Raw genomic sequence first — 15,441 nt, forward strand, 5'->3', positions numbered from 1 at the left:
CCTGTTTTCTGTAGGCATTTTTTGGCTGGAGTTTAAACCTATTCACTACTCCAAGTTGCTCCCTTACAAATGGAACTTAGTGGTACTTCAGGTGAATGAAGATCCCATGACAGTATTTGTGGCAGAGAATTCCTTGTATCCTAGCCAACATTGTTGAGAAGTCTGAGGTGCTTTTCATCCAGTATTTTCAGCTACTTGTACTTAGTGCCTTTAATAAAGTGAAATATCTGCAGCAGCATCCAGCATAAATACTGAGCTTAATCACAGGTAGGTTTGAAGGAAAGTCTTAATGGAGAGATTTTGGAGGGGGGGTATTATTCCAGCTTGGAGCCTGGTATCCGAAAGTATTGCTGCAAGTAGTGGGATGAAGTAAGTCGTGCACTGCTGTCTCAGTCAGAAGTGGGGTAACATGTCTGTTGCCAAGAAGCCAGAACTAGATGCAGAAATGAGGGGGGGTAGGGCTGGAGGAGTCCTGTAATGTCTTAATCTTGTGGGGTAAAGAACACAAGTTGTGGGTGAACAGGGCTTGGGGTGATCTGTATCTTACCCACCTAAAGACTGCTTCTTGTTTCTTAACTGCTACTACTGCCATTATTACTTGATTTGACTGCTGAGATGGATCCAGCCCTTTCCCAAAATCTCCATGATTGCAACAGAAAGAAGCCACTGCTTGCAAGAATCTGTTCCTGACACCCATCAGAAACTTACAAGCTCTGGCTGCTCTAAGCTGCAACAAACACTTGGCAACCTATCCCCTCTGCTCATATCATTAGGTTCTAGTTATCACTTCAGGGTCTAATTTTAACCATCTTGATATTTATTCATTAAGCACTTTTTCCTGCCTGGTCTTGTCATACTCTCTGCTGCTCCCCTTTCATGCTCCAGCCTCCTCATCTACCATCCTTCTCCTTTGAAGCTCTTTAATGTTAACTATGCTTTCCCTAATCTTCCCTTGCTCATTTCCCAGATTTAAGGGTATGGTCACATGGTGGTTATGTTAGTGTTTTGGAGTTCAAATCCCACCATGGTAGCTTGGGTATTTGAATTCAATTAAAAATAAACTTGGACTAAAAAACTATAGTCTCAGTAATAGTGGCCACGAAACTACTAAATTGTTGTTTTAAAAACCCACCTGGTTCAAATGTGCCCCCCCTTATCTGGTCTATGTGACTCCAGGTCCACAGCATACTTTGTATTTGGATGGGCAACAAATGCTGAGCTTGCCATTGACACTTGCATCCTGTCAACAAATTTTTAAAAACCTTGCCTACCATCTTATTTTGCACCTGAGGGTAAAAGCTGCCCTTTACATTGTAACTCCTGGACTGCCACCCACACCAGTCAGTCACAATCAGCTCCAAATATTCCCCTAGCTTCACCTCATTATTTACCTCCAGCTGGATTATTTCAATGACTTGCTGCTCAGTCTGCACCATTTCTACTTATTTATTTACATAACTGGCCCATTCCTAATTGCCCTATAAAGTTGCTGAGTCATTTGAACTATGACAATCTGCATTGATAATATAACTAAGCAGCTTACCAGGCCATTTCAGAGGGCAGTTAAGTCAACCACATTGTTTTGGGTCTGGAGTCACATGTAGGCCAGTTTGAAGGGCATTTGGGAACAAGGAGGATTTTTACAATTATCCAGTAGTTACATAGTCACTATTACTGATACTAATTTTTTTATTCAAGATTTATTAAATTTCCCCAGCTTCTGTGGATGAGGGAAGTGAATGGACTATCGCCAAGTTTGCAGATGACACAAAAATAAGTGGGAAGGCAAGTGGTGAGGATGATGGGTTAAGTGAGGGGGCAAAAACTTAGCAGATGGAATATGTGGGAAAATGTGAGGTTATGCACTTTGACAGGAAGAATAGAGGAGCTGAATATCTAAACGCAAAGCTGCAGCACAGAGGTAATTTGGGGGTCCTCATGCATGAATCCCAAAAATCTTAACATACAAGTTCAGGCAGTAGGGAAGGCAGATGGAATGTTGGCCTTTATTTCAAAGGGAATGGAGTATAAAAATAGGGAAGTCTTGCTAAAACTATGCAAAGTACTAGTTAGACCACACCTAGAATACGGAACAGTTTTGGTGTCCTTATCCAGAGAAGGTTCACTAGGTTGATCCCAGGTATGGAAGGACTTTATGAGTAGGTTGAACCTGTACTCATTGATTCTTAGGGGTTTTGACAGGGTAGATGCTGAGAGGTTGTTTCCCCTTGTGGGAGAGCCTAGGACCAGAGGGTAGAATCTCAGAGTAAGGGCAGGAAGGATGGTGTGTTATGAAACAAAGGAGACCAGTGGGGGTGGAGATGAAATGGTTTACACTGTCAGCTAGTATGGAGCCAGGAAAAGTTCAGTGGTCAGTATTTTAGTGGGAATGGGATCGAGGCAGCAAGAAGTGGAAGTCTTGTGGGGAAGATAAGCTCAAGGGAGAAAGTGGGGAGAGATACATTAGTTACACAACAGTGAAAACCCTAATTAAAGCACCATCTACAAACATAACAAGATACCATATGCAATTGGATGTCTCACACTAACTAACAAATTCCAATAACTAAGGAAAAAAGGTATGGGGGATAAAATACTTCCATCTTTAAGCAACATCAACCGCATAATAAGCTGCTGAGATTGAGGTTTTTGGGAAGGAAAAAACAGTGTTGGAGATGCTGTAACCATTCTATGATTCTGCAACTAAGACAAATTTCAGGATCAGCAAGAGATGTAGTAATTTTGCCCATCTGCAATACAAATAATTGATGATGCAAATTTGCTGCAATTTCCATCACTTTTCACACATCTCTCAAGTTCAACCAAAGCAGGATTACAGGTCCCAACGGCCTGTCTGACAAACATATCCAAAAATTGTAGCCATAGGCAAACTAAAGAACAGGTTTCAATCCATTTAAAAGGTTTTATTAAGTGTAAAAAAATGACCATTTAGTGAACAATTTTCATTTCTTTTTACACAAAGCTGTGACTAATGCATCTAATGTTTAGTGAAAAGTATTTCTCTGAAAAAAAAAAGTTCTCTGTTTGACGTACAGATGCTGAGAGGTCGGCAGCTTCTTGCCAATAGCCACTGTACTAAGTAAAAAGGAAAGATTACATTTGTACAATTTATCGAATCGGATTATCAAAATACATAGCGAAAACAATATATAAATCCCACCGTTAGCTACAACATTGCTGCCCTGCTCAATGTGTCAGGGAGCAGGAAAAGAATTTTTAGGAACTATGTATATCTTTTTTCCCTTTTTGCAATTTTATCAAAATTCGTGCGACTCTAGAACAGGAAGAGAATAGAAGAAGTTTCCTGAATCAAATCACAGTTTCTCAAAATCCCTCCGATAAGAAATGATGATCCATATTAAAGATTCATGTAGCACCATATTACAAAGATCAGGGCTGAACTCACATTGTGTAAAAAACCACTGACACTCGTATTAGTCCTCAGCACGCATGGGGTCACCAGGAGTTGTGCGCAAGCCTGGAATATTTGCACTCTGAATGAAGAACCAATGTTTCTGAGGGAGGCACAAGGCCACAAAGGAAATAGCTGGTTTTGGGTTGGGGGTGGGGGGGGAAAGAAGATGGAAAGAGCACATTCAACAGGGATCTGCAATTCCATCCAGTCCTCATTCTCCCTGTAACTTGCATTATACACTGACAATTCTCAAGTACAAAGAGTGGTGAGGCCAATGACGTTAGGTTACAGTCACAATGTCAGAAACAGCAGCTGATGGGAGGTGTGGAAGATGGCTGCAGTACCTCAATATTTGTGTGAACAATATACTGAGATGACAACAGTTTGATAGTCAGTTAGATTCAAGCCTGTCAAATAAGGTCCAGAGAAGCTTTCATTATAAATGGTGCTCGACAGGAGATAATGTTGCTGAATTTAACCCAGAACCTCCAGGAATGAGCAACCACTTTTTTTTTTTAAAATCACACCTCATGGACAACCTTGACCAACTGACTGGAAAGCCAGCTTTTCTGCATTGGATTCCCAGAGGAGTTCAACGTGTGCCCAAACCCTTCCCTTTCTACTGCAGACACCAAGAACAGGGCCCGAGCTGCTGTATTGTCATGAGGCAGTTCCCAACTTTCCTACATAGGCCCCAAGTTCAACTACTCAAAAAGAAAGAATGGAAAGCATCTTGGTGGAACCCTGCATGAAGCAGACTCCTAGACATTGGCCAATGCACAGCACTAAGCTCAGGGCTTGTGTGGACCAGAACATCAGCATCTCCCTGTTAAAATCAGTGTCATCGGGTTCTTCACAGAAAATCACAGCAGAGCAGAAAAAAAGCTGAGCAGTGCAGTGGAGGTTAGGGAAACATGAGTTACACACCTTTCTCTACTCCTTCCAACTATATCTCAAATCTAGCCCTGCATGAGCTCAATGACATCTATACACATGGGATCAGGAGATGGACTGACTGTCAGTGTTTGAAAGATCTAGTGTTCCTATTGATAAGAGTGACAGAATCAGAAGGGGAGTGTCTCCTGTTTACTTAATGTAGTTAAAACAGTGAGTGGGATCCTTCTTCTCACGGTATTATTTTCAAAGCCAGTGAAACAGGACCCAGTTTATAGTCCAGTATCTTGAAGCAGTGAATGGCAGAACATAGATGCTTGCCCACCACTCCCTGGATGCTCTGCACAGGGAGGGAGAGGTGGTAGTGAGCAAACAAGACAATTCCTCCTCACCCAAGCTCACCAAGTTAGCGGTTAGAGTGGGCACTGGTGCAGCTCAAAGCAGCAAGCTCCCTGCCTGCATCCTTGGCCCAGGGCAAAATAAAATCATACTATGTCAATCATGTCCCTTGCAAATGCTACCGTTTTGAACGCTGCCCTCTAGGTGAGGCAGGAGTTGTGTTAGGAGGAAACTTGACAGATTTCAAACTCCAACGAAGTGCAAAAAGAAACATCAAAGTTGCAGCACAGAAGGAGGTCACTTGGTCAATATGATCCACCCAGGATTTGCTGGTTTCAGATGCTCTCTTTAGCACCAGACCTCCATCCACTTCAAATATTGCAACATTAGCGTTAAATAAAAGGAAAATTAAATATCAGTCAAAATCCAGGTTGAGCACAAGAAGCCCATATGGTGAAAGAGACAGTACCAACACAGTCACTCGGGAGGCTCCAGAAGCGACATGAGAATCAACTTAAGTTAACAAATGCTGTCACGTATAGAGACTTCAGTCCTTGTGGGGTCCACACCGCACTCGACAATACATCACTATTGGCTCAGAGGATGAGAATTGGCTGCACCCTAGATCACATGCATACACACAGAGTCAGCGAGACCAGGCATCAACTTCCTGAGAGGGGTTTTTCTTCTGGTTTTAAAGTTTATACTAAAAATAAAACAACCAAGTTCAACCTCGATTGATGAAATGAGGTGGAACAGTCTGGTGTGTGATGCCTATGGAGGATGCAGAAGCACTGGAAGTTAACATAACTTCACCTGAATATGTAGTCACAGAACACTCGTGTGAGCATTTCACCAAAAGAAAAAAAGTTAAAACACCAAAAACAGACATTCTCCCCTCCCATCCCACCAGCAAAATAACTTCAAGTACAATATACAAGAATGTCCAACATGGGAACTGAAAACGAGTCTTTTTTCACCCACCCTGAACCAGAAAAAAACTGTCCAAATGTACAGTAAAAAATAATCACTGAACTGCCTCGCCATCGCAGCCTGGAGGTCCTGCGGTGAACTGCTCCCATGTTGGGGATCCAACCGATTAAAAGGAGCAGATGCTTCGATCAAGGATCCCTGCTTGATACAAGCTTGGAGGCCGTGTCGAGGTTGCTGGGTTAGCTGCCGCGTCACCTTGCTTTCCTGTTTAGGAGGCACCATGAAGGAGTCAGAACTCGGCGACATCCATAAAATTCACCTCGTGCTCCAGTGAGATCACTGGAGAGACAAAAAGGACAACAGGTTACAATAGTTCAAACAAAAATGACAGAGTTAAAATACAAATGATTTCAAGGGCAATTCTCTCCCTTACCTCTGCTCCTGGCTGCGAGACCTGGAATTTAGACATGGCTGAGACAACCCATTTCTCAGTCAGGGCTCATAACCTGGGGTTTACAAGCTTGGCTGAAGCACTGAACAAGGCAATGGGACAGATTTCTAATTCTGCAAGGAGCAGAGATATTGGAAGGAGATGAAAGAGTCCAAATGAGGGTGAGCTGAAGAGTGTCACCTCGCACCTACTGTGATCACAAAGAGCCAGCGGTGAGATGCGTGAGTGAATTGGATAATACAATATGCGTGAAATAAACATTGAAGGAGATACAGGAGGGAGGGAGGCAGGCTAGGCTTGTATTTGCTGGAGTTTAGAAGAGTAAAGGCGACTTGATTGAAACATATAAGATCCTACGGGGCCTTGACAGGGTGGATGTGGAAAGAATGTTTCCTCTTGTACAAGAAACTAGAACTAGGAGTCACTAGTTAAAAATAAGGGGTCATCCTTACCCAGGAGTAGGTGCGAATGTGGAGTCGACGTTACAATCAGATCAGCCATGATCTTATTGAATGGCAGAGAAGGTGCGAAGGGCTGAATGGCCTACTCCTGCTCCTAAGTTGTATATTTGTATGTTCATATGAGACAATGAGGGTTCGGCTTGTAAATCAGTGTCAACGCTAGGAAATCATTTTACAGGAGCAGCAGAAAATAAAGACTACATTTTATGCTCAAGAACTAACTTCCTCCTATTCAATAAATTGCAAGAGCTGCTTAGACAGTCAACCTGAAGGTGGCACTGCAGGACTAACTAGCACCTCCATATCCAGCAGACTGCAAGATTCTGCTCCACTTTTTAAAGAATCCTAATTTTAAAGGGCAGCAGAATGAAATTTAAAAATACATTATATCTGCCAGCATAAGATCAGGTTACCCTCTTCAAATAGCCTAAAGAATTGATGAGACAGAACCCAACAGACAGAGGTGTTGCAGAAAGGACAAATTTATAAGCATCATATCTGTAGCCACTTAATAAAAAACAAGGGTGTACATCTTAAAGCAGATCATCTTAAAGATTTATATCCTCAACTTCTTCCCAGTTCTCCACCTCTGCAGCACCCATCAGACCCTCCACTCTCCCTGCTCCCCACCCTCTTTTGTGGGAAGGATGAAGGACTGAGCTAGCACCATAAGCTGAAACAACTCATGCCACATGAACAGTTTACTCATGCCTGGGCACAGCTCAGACTCCAGGTTTGCTAGCCCCACCTCATCTGTAGCCACAGTTTCCATAAAAAATTCTATTCCATTCCTTTACACCCCCTCAATCCATCATCAATTAAACACCTGCCCCCACCACATTACACAGTTCCTCTGCCTTGTTACCAGCTCCAAGACCCCTCTCAGTCCCTGCTCTGCTCTCAGGTCCATGAGCAGAGCCTGAAGAGATCACCCATCCAATGCCCTTCCCCCATCACATTGCTAATTATAGACACAGCATTGCAAAGTTCGTAGAATGAGGCTAGCAGCTGCCTGTGGAAATGCTTGTACAGTAAGGGGAAGAGATACTGGTTTTCCGCTCACCTGGTAGCTGCCAGTAAACGCTGTGGAGAGATGGCCGGCAGCCTTAGGTCACCAGATGATGATATCTCGGTGCTTGCTGCTGCTGGCTGAAATACACAGGGAAACGAGACAGGTCAGTACACCAGGCTCCTCACAAAGATCACCCATCAGCTAGTGACTACCAAACACAAGAGTAATCCACTTAGACAATCTGCAAAAGGAGATCATAATTATATATTAAAGCAGTTCCTGACCTCAGGTTGCACTAGAGACAGGGTGTGAAGAAAAGAGACCAGCACAAGGCAGTAAAAGGTATCCACAGTACCATAACAGTTACTGATGTGAGGTGAGGGGTGGTGGGGGAAGAAGAGGTGTGTGTGTGCAGTAGTCACGAGCACAGGCTCTGCAAGAAGGCACAGTACTGGGCAGGATTGAGCATTGGGAATTTTGTTAAGTGGCAATGATAGAAAATTGGAAGCGCTGACACTACAAGGTTTACCCTGGATCATCAGGTCAGCCTCTGGCCTGTGTATTCCACAACACCAACCCCCATCACCTGAGGGCCAAATGGTAGAAAATGATACAAGGACTGGACAAATAAAAAGATGCAAAACAGTAATGCTACAGACCATTGCTGAATAATGCTTATCCATTGCTGAACTGGACTGTGTACCTCAGTCAGGATATGATTTTAGAACCATGAAATCAAAACCACAACACATCCTGCTTTCCTTTCATGGAGGGAGTTTCAAAGTTAGTCAGCGAGCGGATATTACAGGTGAATCAGGGAGCACAGGGGCTGAGGAACATTTGACAATCAGTAATCTCCCTGTACATAACCAGCCATTGGCTGATACTGAAAGAGCGACTGAAACCCAGGTGCCAATTGACTGCATCAAAACTGGAGTTTTAAAAATATACAGGAACATTGCATGCTGAAAGAAAACAGCTTGCACCCCACAGGGTAGATGTGTGTGTGTGTGTGTGGGGGGTGGGGGGGAGATTCACTGTACAGAGTCAGCTAAATACAGCCAAGGTGGCTTGATGCTGTGCTTGATTTCAAGACCGTTTGGTCACTGTGCAGCGGATAGTTAAGGTTTACAAACAATACGGCAGGGAACTCCTCTCCTCATTGTTGTGCAGACGCTGGGTGAGCACAAAAATATGCCGGCGCTGATGAAACCACAGTCAAATAAGCATTACAGGATCACAAACGATGAACAGAATCTCACCAAGGCTCCTGGCAAATTGGTTCCTTCAGGATCAAAGTTAACATGGTTTTACAAAAGGGAAATCATAGCAACGTAAGAAATAAGAGCAGGCAAAGGCCATTCAGCCCCTTGAACCTGCTCTGCTTTTCAATAAGATTGTGGCTGGTCTGATTGTGGCCTCAACTCCACTTTCCTGCCTGTCTCCCATAACCCTTGACTCTCTTGTACATCAAAGGTCACGTCTAATAAATTTAGAGTTTTTTGAGGAAGTAACTAATAGGGTAGATGTAGTATGCTTGGATTTCCTAAGGCATTCAATAAAGGTGCCACACAAGTGATGATGACTCAAAATAGGGCTTCATGGAGTTGGGGTAATTTATTATTATGGATTTGTTAACAGACAGGAAAGACAGGAATAAATGGGGCCTTTTCCAAGTTGACAGACTGTGACTAGCGGAGTGCCACAAGGATCGGTGCTGGGGGTCTCAGCTATTCACAATCTATATTAGTGACTTAGGCTAAAGACAGAGAGTAACATATCCAAGTTTGCTGACAACACAAAGCAAGGTGGAAGTGTAAGCCATGAGGAGGACACAGAGGCTGAAGAGATATAGACAGATTAAGTGAGCGGGCAACAAGATGGCAGGTGGTATATACAAGGGGGAGTGTGAAATTATTCATTTGGTACTAAGAATAGAAAAGCAGTAGTTTTTTTTTTAAATCATGAACCTTGTAAATGTTGATGTTAAAGTCTTGGGTGTCCTCATACAAGAGTGTGTATGTGTACTCACACAATGTTAGCACGGAGGTGCAGCAAGCAATTAGAAGGTAAATGGCATGTTGGCCTTTATTGCAAGGAGATTGTAGTCCCAAAATAAAGAAGCCTTGCAACAACTACATGGGGAATTGGGCGGACCACACCTGGAATACCACGAGCAGTTTTATTCTCCATATTTAAGGAAGGATATACTTACAATGGAGGTGGTAGAGCGAAGGTTCGCTAAACCTCAGGGGGAGGTGATAGCATAGTGGTATCGTAGCTGGACTAGTGATACAGAGACCCAGGGTAATGCTCTGGGGACATGGGTTCGAATCCCACCATGGCAGATGGTGGAATTTGAATTCAATAAAAATGTGGAATTAAAATCTAATGATGACCATGAAACCATTGTCAATTGTTGTAAAAACCCATCTGGTTCACTATGTCCTTTAGGGAAGGAAATCTGCTGTCCTTACCCGGTCTGGTTTACATGTGACCACAGCAATGTGATTGACTCTTAAATGCCCTCTGAACTAGGGGGCAACCAGGGATGGGTAATAACTGCTGGCCCACATCCCATGAACGAATAAAAAAAAAAATTAAATTGGTCCTTGAGATGAGAGGCTGAGTAAATCAGCCCTATATTCTCTCGAGTTTAGAAAAATAAGAGGTGATTTCACTGACAGACACAAGATTCTGAAGGGGTTTGACAGAGTAGACCACAGGTGTTGTTTCCCCTGGCTGAGGAATCTAGAACATGGGGGGGGGCGGTGGGCACCATCTCAAGATAAGGGGCCGATTTTTTAACACCGAGATGAAGATAAATTTCTTCCCTTAAAGGGTTGTGAATCTTTGGAATTCTCAATCCCTGTTTCTTATGTTCGTATATAGGAGAGAAGGGTCAGGAAACAACCCTGTACTTTGACCTTGAACCAGGGACATTCTGAATGGGTTTAACTACATGAAACACAACTCCTTTCATATTACAGCTGTCGGATTACCTGTTCTGAGCCTGGCATTGACCTGTCTGCTAGTGCTGGGAGGCGTAAGGGCCTCTGGGATTGCCTGGGCTGGGAGAGTTCGGTATGGAGGAGTCAACTCATCATCCGCAGAGAAACTGCTGCGCGTCCTGCCACTCATGGGCAGGATCAGCAGACTGACCGGCTTCTTCCCAACTGGATTCTTCCTTTCTAAACATCAGGTCAAACTTTGTTAAGCTCTCATTATAGTGTTCTAAACTACTGCACTAAATTCACTATCAATCTTATTAAACACATGGCAGCAGGGCTAGATTGTGTACCTAACCTATTACTGGGCCTTGCTGGGGTCCAATTGCTCCTGGTGGAAACTGTACACCATTGTTTTGTTGGTGGCTTCTTGGAAACGTCTTCGACATTAGATAGCAAAAACCACAGACTGCCACTAAACGTTGCTACCCAAACTCCCTTGACACTCTAGTATGCAAATACATGGCCAGAACTGTCGAAGGGCCATGAGGACTAGAAACGTCAACTCTTTGCTTCTCTGCCGATGCTGCCAGACCTGCTGAGTTTTTCCAGGTAATTCTGTTTTTGTGCTGAACAATCTCTCTATGCACAGTGTACCAGGACAAGCAAAGAGGGGAAAAACAAGGGTCCCCACTCATATTTGCTATTCAGTGGCCTCTGCTTGAAAGTGCATGTGAAGCCAGGTGAGGGCAGCAGCAGCAGGGTGTCATTGGACTTCCATCATCTCTCTCAGGCTCACGCAGGATAAATACTCACCACTGAGGCAGCTGAAGGCTGCCAGAACCTGTGGATCCACAGCTGTAAACCACTGCCTGGGGGGGTTGCAATCAACAGCAACTAGCTACAATATGCTGGGAAAGAGAAGCAACTAGACCATTGCAACTAGGTGGCAAGGTGATGCCTACAGGGGTTGAAGTCATCAAAAGGATTACAAATACATTGACACCACCCACCGGAGAATCCAGAAAATGCTTTTAATATTCAAGATGCTGAACACATGTCCTGAGAACTGGAGAGCTTTCACTCAAGGTTTCCTGCACAATGGTCATTTGGGAAAGGGTGGAACACTTCATTCAGTGCTTGATATAGCCATATGCAGAACGAAACATCAACCCACTGTTCAACAGGAGCAAATGATCAGAAAGAAAGTAAATGTCCCCATCAAACAGGACAGGTATAGCACAGGGTTAGATACAGAGTAAAGCTCCCTCTACACTGTCCCCATCAAACACTCTCAGGACAGGTACAGCATGGGGTTAGATACAGAGTAAAGCTCCCTCTACACTGTCCCCATCAAATACTCCCAAGACAGGTACAGCACGGGGTTAGATACAGAGTAAAGCTCTCTCGACATTACCGCAATGATGGTTGCTTTCTGCAAAGCCTTGGAGTGAGATTTCCCAATTAACTTTAAATTAAAGAATTCCATACTGTGGCCTGTCCTTTGTAATGAATTTGTAACTGCCCATTGGGGGCTTCATACAGCTGTGAATGAAAACACGAGATTGAGAAGGGGAGTGTAAGGAAGAACACCTCCTCCAGTTTGTAGGGACTTGATATAAATACAAGGTTTGGAAGACAGTTTTCACTAACCACTCCATCTAGTGGCTGACCATACTCCAAGACCTAAGCATTAAGAACAGGGAAGAATATACAGGAAAAACAATTACTGCTCACTCCAGCTCTGGTTTTCATTGAAACTTTACTTTTTAAAGAGAAATAAAAAATGTGGAATATTTTACTCAGACTTTCCTCCAACCACAGGAATACTCCTCACAATTCTACCCTATTTTCCCACTAGTCCTTGTGCATTATTCTCAGCCACAGAAAGATCCCAGGGAGAATCTCACTCAGACTCCATGTCCCTGCCCTTGACTGAACATCACATCCTTAAGCCAGAGCTCTCTTGTCAGAATGAGCATTGCTACCAACACAGTTTCACTTACACTGCAACACCACTTGGTTCACAACAACTTGCTGTCTTTTCCCTATCACCTGCTGCACATGAGGCTGACCACATTTTCCTTTTAAGAACAAGGTTTATGGTAAAAGGCCATTCGGCCCATCTAGCCCAATCTTTTCACAGTTCTTGCATGACTCCCGGATGGATCCCACTACGCTACCACCAAGGCTTCTGCTCAATCCCTAACCCTCCTGGATATGTGGAAACCAGATGAGGACAGGATCAGGATGGATTGTGATGTTATTCTAATCAACAGTCTGCAAACCATCAAGGCTCAGGAGCAGGAACCTCTTCAAATGAGGTACCTCAGGGGAACTCCAACCCATGCAATTAATTTTTTCCTCCAACACTCAGTTTTACTGAAACCAAACTGTTCACCAACAGTGACTGAGAAAGCAACTAGGAACTAGCTCAGGGAGCTTACTGAACTCAGCCATATGAAGGAGCTAAATCTGTGTACACAACAGAACCAGGGACAGAGAGGCAGACAGAAACCCCAGGCATCCCCATTCACAACCAGCCCTTTACTCACGTTGGCTTGCTCTTTGGAAGTGACCCAGGTATCAAGCTTCCCACTCCATTTCACAAAACAGCCTCAACTAACATTATTGCAAAGCAGGAATAACATCTCAACTCCAAATCTGAAGCAACATTGAGTGATAGGCATTCCCAGCCACATTTCACTTTCTCCTGCACAGTGCAACATTTCTCTTCCAAGCTATAGGGCCGCTTGTACTGCGAGTAGTTCTAGTAAGGCTGACAAGAAGCAGACTGGAAATTTGTCCAATTTTTCTGAAATCACAAACATGGCTTTAAAGGAATAGTGCAAGTGCAGAGTTCGTGCATGCAGGTAGTGTAAAGCTACCAACAGGAAGGAGCAGACAGTACAGGAATGGCAAAATTCACAATGCCAGTTTGCAACAGGGAATCTCAGCTCAAGAACTAACAGTGAGTCAGGTCAAAGGTCACCAATATCTGAGCATTAGCTGCTGCTCATGCCCACTGACCCAAACACCCACAACAAATCCCTCTCAGACTGTCAAGGTCAATGGTGCCTGCATGATTGCAAGGCAATACGGTAGCATAAATGGGTTTTAAAAACCCACCATTGTAAAAGCAGACTGCAATGCTCATGTATGATTTCCCCAAGATAATAACTGGGTTATCACAGGAGCACAGACAGGTGTCTCTCTCTTCCTGTTAGTTTACCAGGTGATGGCTTATGTGAAGGTGCAGAATTTCACAGCACGAGAAACTTCAAAAGATGATGATTGTTGCATTCCTCCTCACCCTGTAGCAGATAGGATTTTAGACAAACTTTTAAACAAACAGCTCCACAGAGAATCTCCACATAGTTGTTACTGACCAGTCGCTTTACTGGGAGTGTAGCTCCTCATCCTCTGAGACTTATCAGATAGTTCCAGTTCTTTTAACAGCACAAGAATCACGTACTCATTCAGAAACAGGCCACTCAATCCCTAAATCTGCACTGGTATGCTTCTCCATATAAGCAATCCAATCTACTCTTACTCTCTTTCAATCCCCACACCCTTCGATGACATCCTGAAAAGGAAAACGATCAAGTTCTTCTAGCTATTCAGTTTACAGTGGGATTGGTCCTGGGAGGTGGGAACTAAACTAAATTCCTTTTCAGCGACAGGGCATCAACATGTTCAAGGTGATGAACACTACACTATCACTGGTAGACAGCGGTTTATAGGGCTGCAGACAGGATTCCTGGAAATAAATTCACCGGCTAATCTGAAACCAGGATTGAAGAGCACACTTTTGAAAGGTTGCGCTCCCAATTGCATAAAGGTCAACAGTTCAAACTGGCTAAACCAGGGACATCCACCATCACCCTCATTCCCAAACCAGGGACATCCACCATCACCCTCATTCCCAAACCAGGGACATCCACCATCACCCTCATTCCCAAACCAGGGACATCCACCATCACCCTCATTCCCAAACCAGGGACATCCACCATCACCCTCATTCCCAAACCAGGGACATCCACCAACAACCTCATTCCCAAACAGAGAAAAACTAACACAACAAAACAACACAATGAATACCCCAGGTTTGTCCATAAACTTCATTCAGAATTAAAATCATCCCCCTCCCTCGCCAATTTACATGTAAACTGAATCTCAGTAGTTCATTCAACGCCTGAGCATCTTGTTCCCAAATTTCAGCTGAAACTGGGTAGTATTCAGTACACTGAACGGTTACATTTGAACATTTCACAGCCCATAGACAGTTAAACAACGTGAAACAGATCATAATAGAAAAATCCAACAAAGACAAGCTTCTGTGCACATCCTCAGAAACATAAAAAATAGGAGCTGGAGTAGGTCACCCAGCCCTTCGAGCCTGTTCCGCCATGCAGTGTGATCGTGGCTGACCCTCTATCTCAATGCCGTACTCCTGCTCTTTCCCCATACCTCTTGACGCCTTTGGTGTCTGGAAATCTATTTCCTTCCTAAATATATTCAGTGACTTGGCCTCCACAGCCTCTGTGATAGCAAATTCCACAGGTTCACCACCCTCTGAGAGAAGAAGTTTCTCCTCATCTCATTCTTAAATAGTCTACCCTGTATTCTGAGACTGTGGCCCTTTGTTCTAGCCCCCCCACCACCACCCTGCCAGAGGAAATATCATCCCTGCATCCAGTATGTCAGAATTTGAGATGTTTCCATGAGATCACCTCTCCTTCTTCTAAACTCAAGTGAATTCAGGACCAAAACAAAAATAAAAATAACTGAGAACACTCAGCAGGTCTGGGAGCATCTGCAGAGAGGAACACAGTTAACGTATCGAGGTACTGAGTTCCTCTTCGCAGATGCTGCCAGACCTGCTGAGTTTTTCCAGGTATTTTCATTTTTGTTTTGGATTTCCAGCACCCGCAGTTTTTTGCCTTTTTCTGAATACAGGACCAGTT

The 15,441-nt window shown here is 43.8% G+C and overlaps 1 protein-coding gene across 3 annotated transcripts in view; it reads right to left on the bottom strand.

Moving 5' to 3' along the window:
• Positions 1-2,909: 2,909 nt before the first annotated feature.
• Positions 2,910-15,441, bottom strand: part of mbtd1 (mbt domain containing 1) — a 47,991-nt gene continuing 35,459 nt past the window's right edge. For 2 of the 3 annotated variants that reach the window (XM_041216940.1, XM_041216941.1), the window contains exons 16-17: positions 7,578-7,663; positions 2,910-5,941 (exon numbers count right to left, since the gene is read on the bottom strand). In XM_041216940.1, the coding sequence (XP_041072874.1) occupies positions 7,626-7,663 (38 nt within the window). In that variant the 3' untranslated portion in view covers positions 2,910-5,941; positions 7,578-7,625. Of the gene's footprint in view, positions 5,942-7,577; positions 7,664-10,528; positions 10,718-15,441 lie in introns of all 3 variants that reach the window. The other variant, XM_041216942.1, reaches the window with a different exon arrangement.

The sequence above is a fragment of the Carcharodon carcharias genome, chromosome 22 (assembly GCF_017639515.1).
Source record: "Carcharodon carcharias isolate sCarCar2 chromosome 22, sCarCar2.pri, whole genome shotgun sequence".
Classification (NCBI taxonomy): Eukaryota; Metazoa; Chordata; class Chondrichthyes; order Lamniformes; family Lamnidae; genus Carcharodon; species Carcharodon carcharias.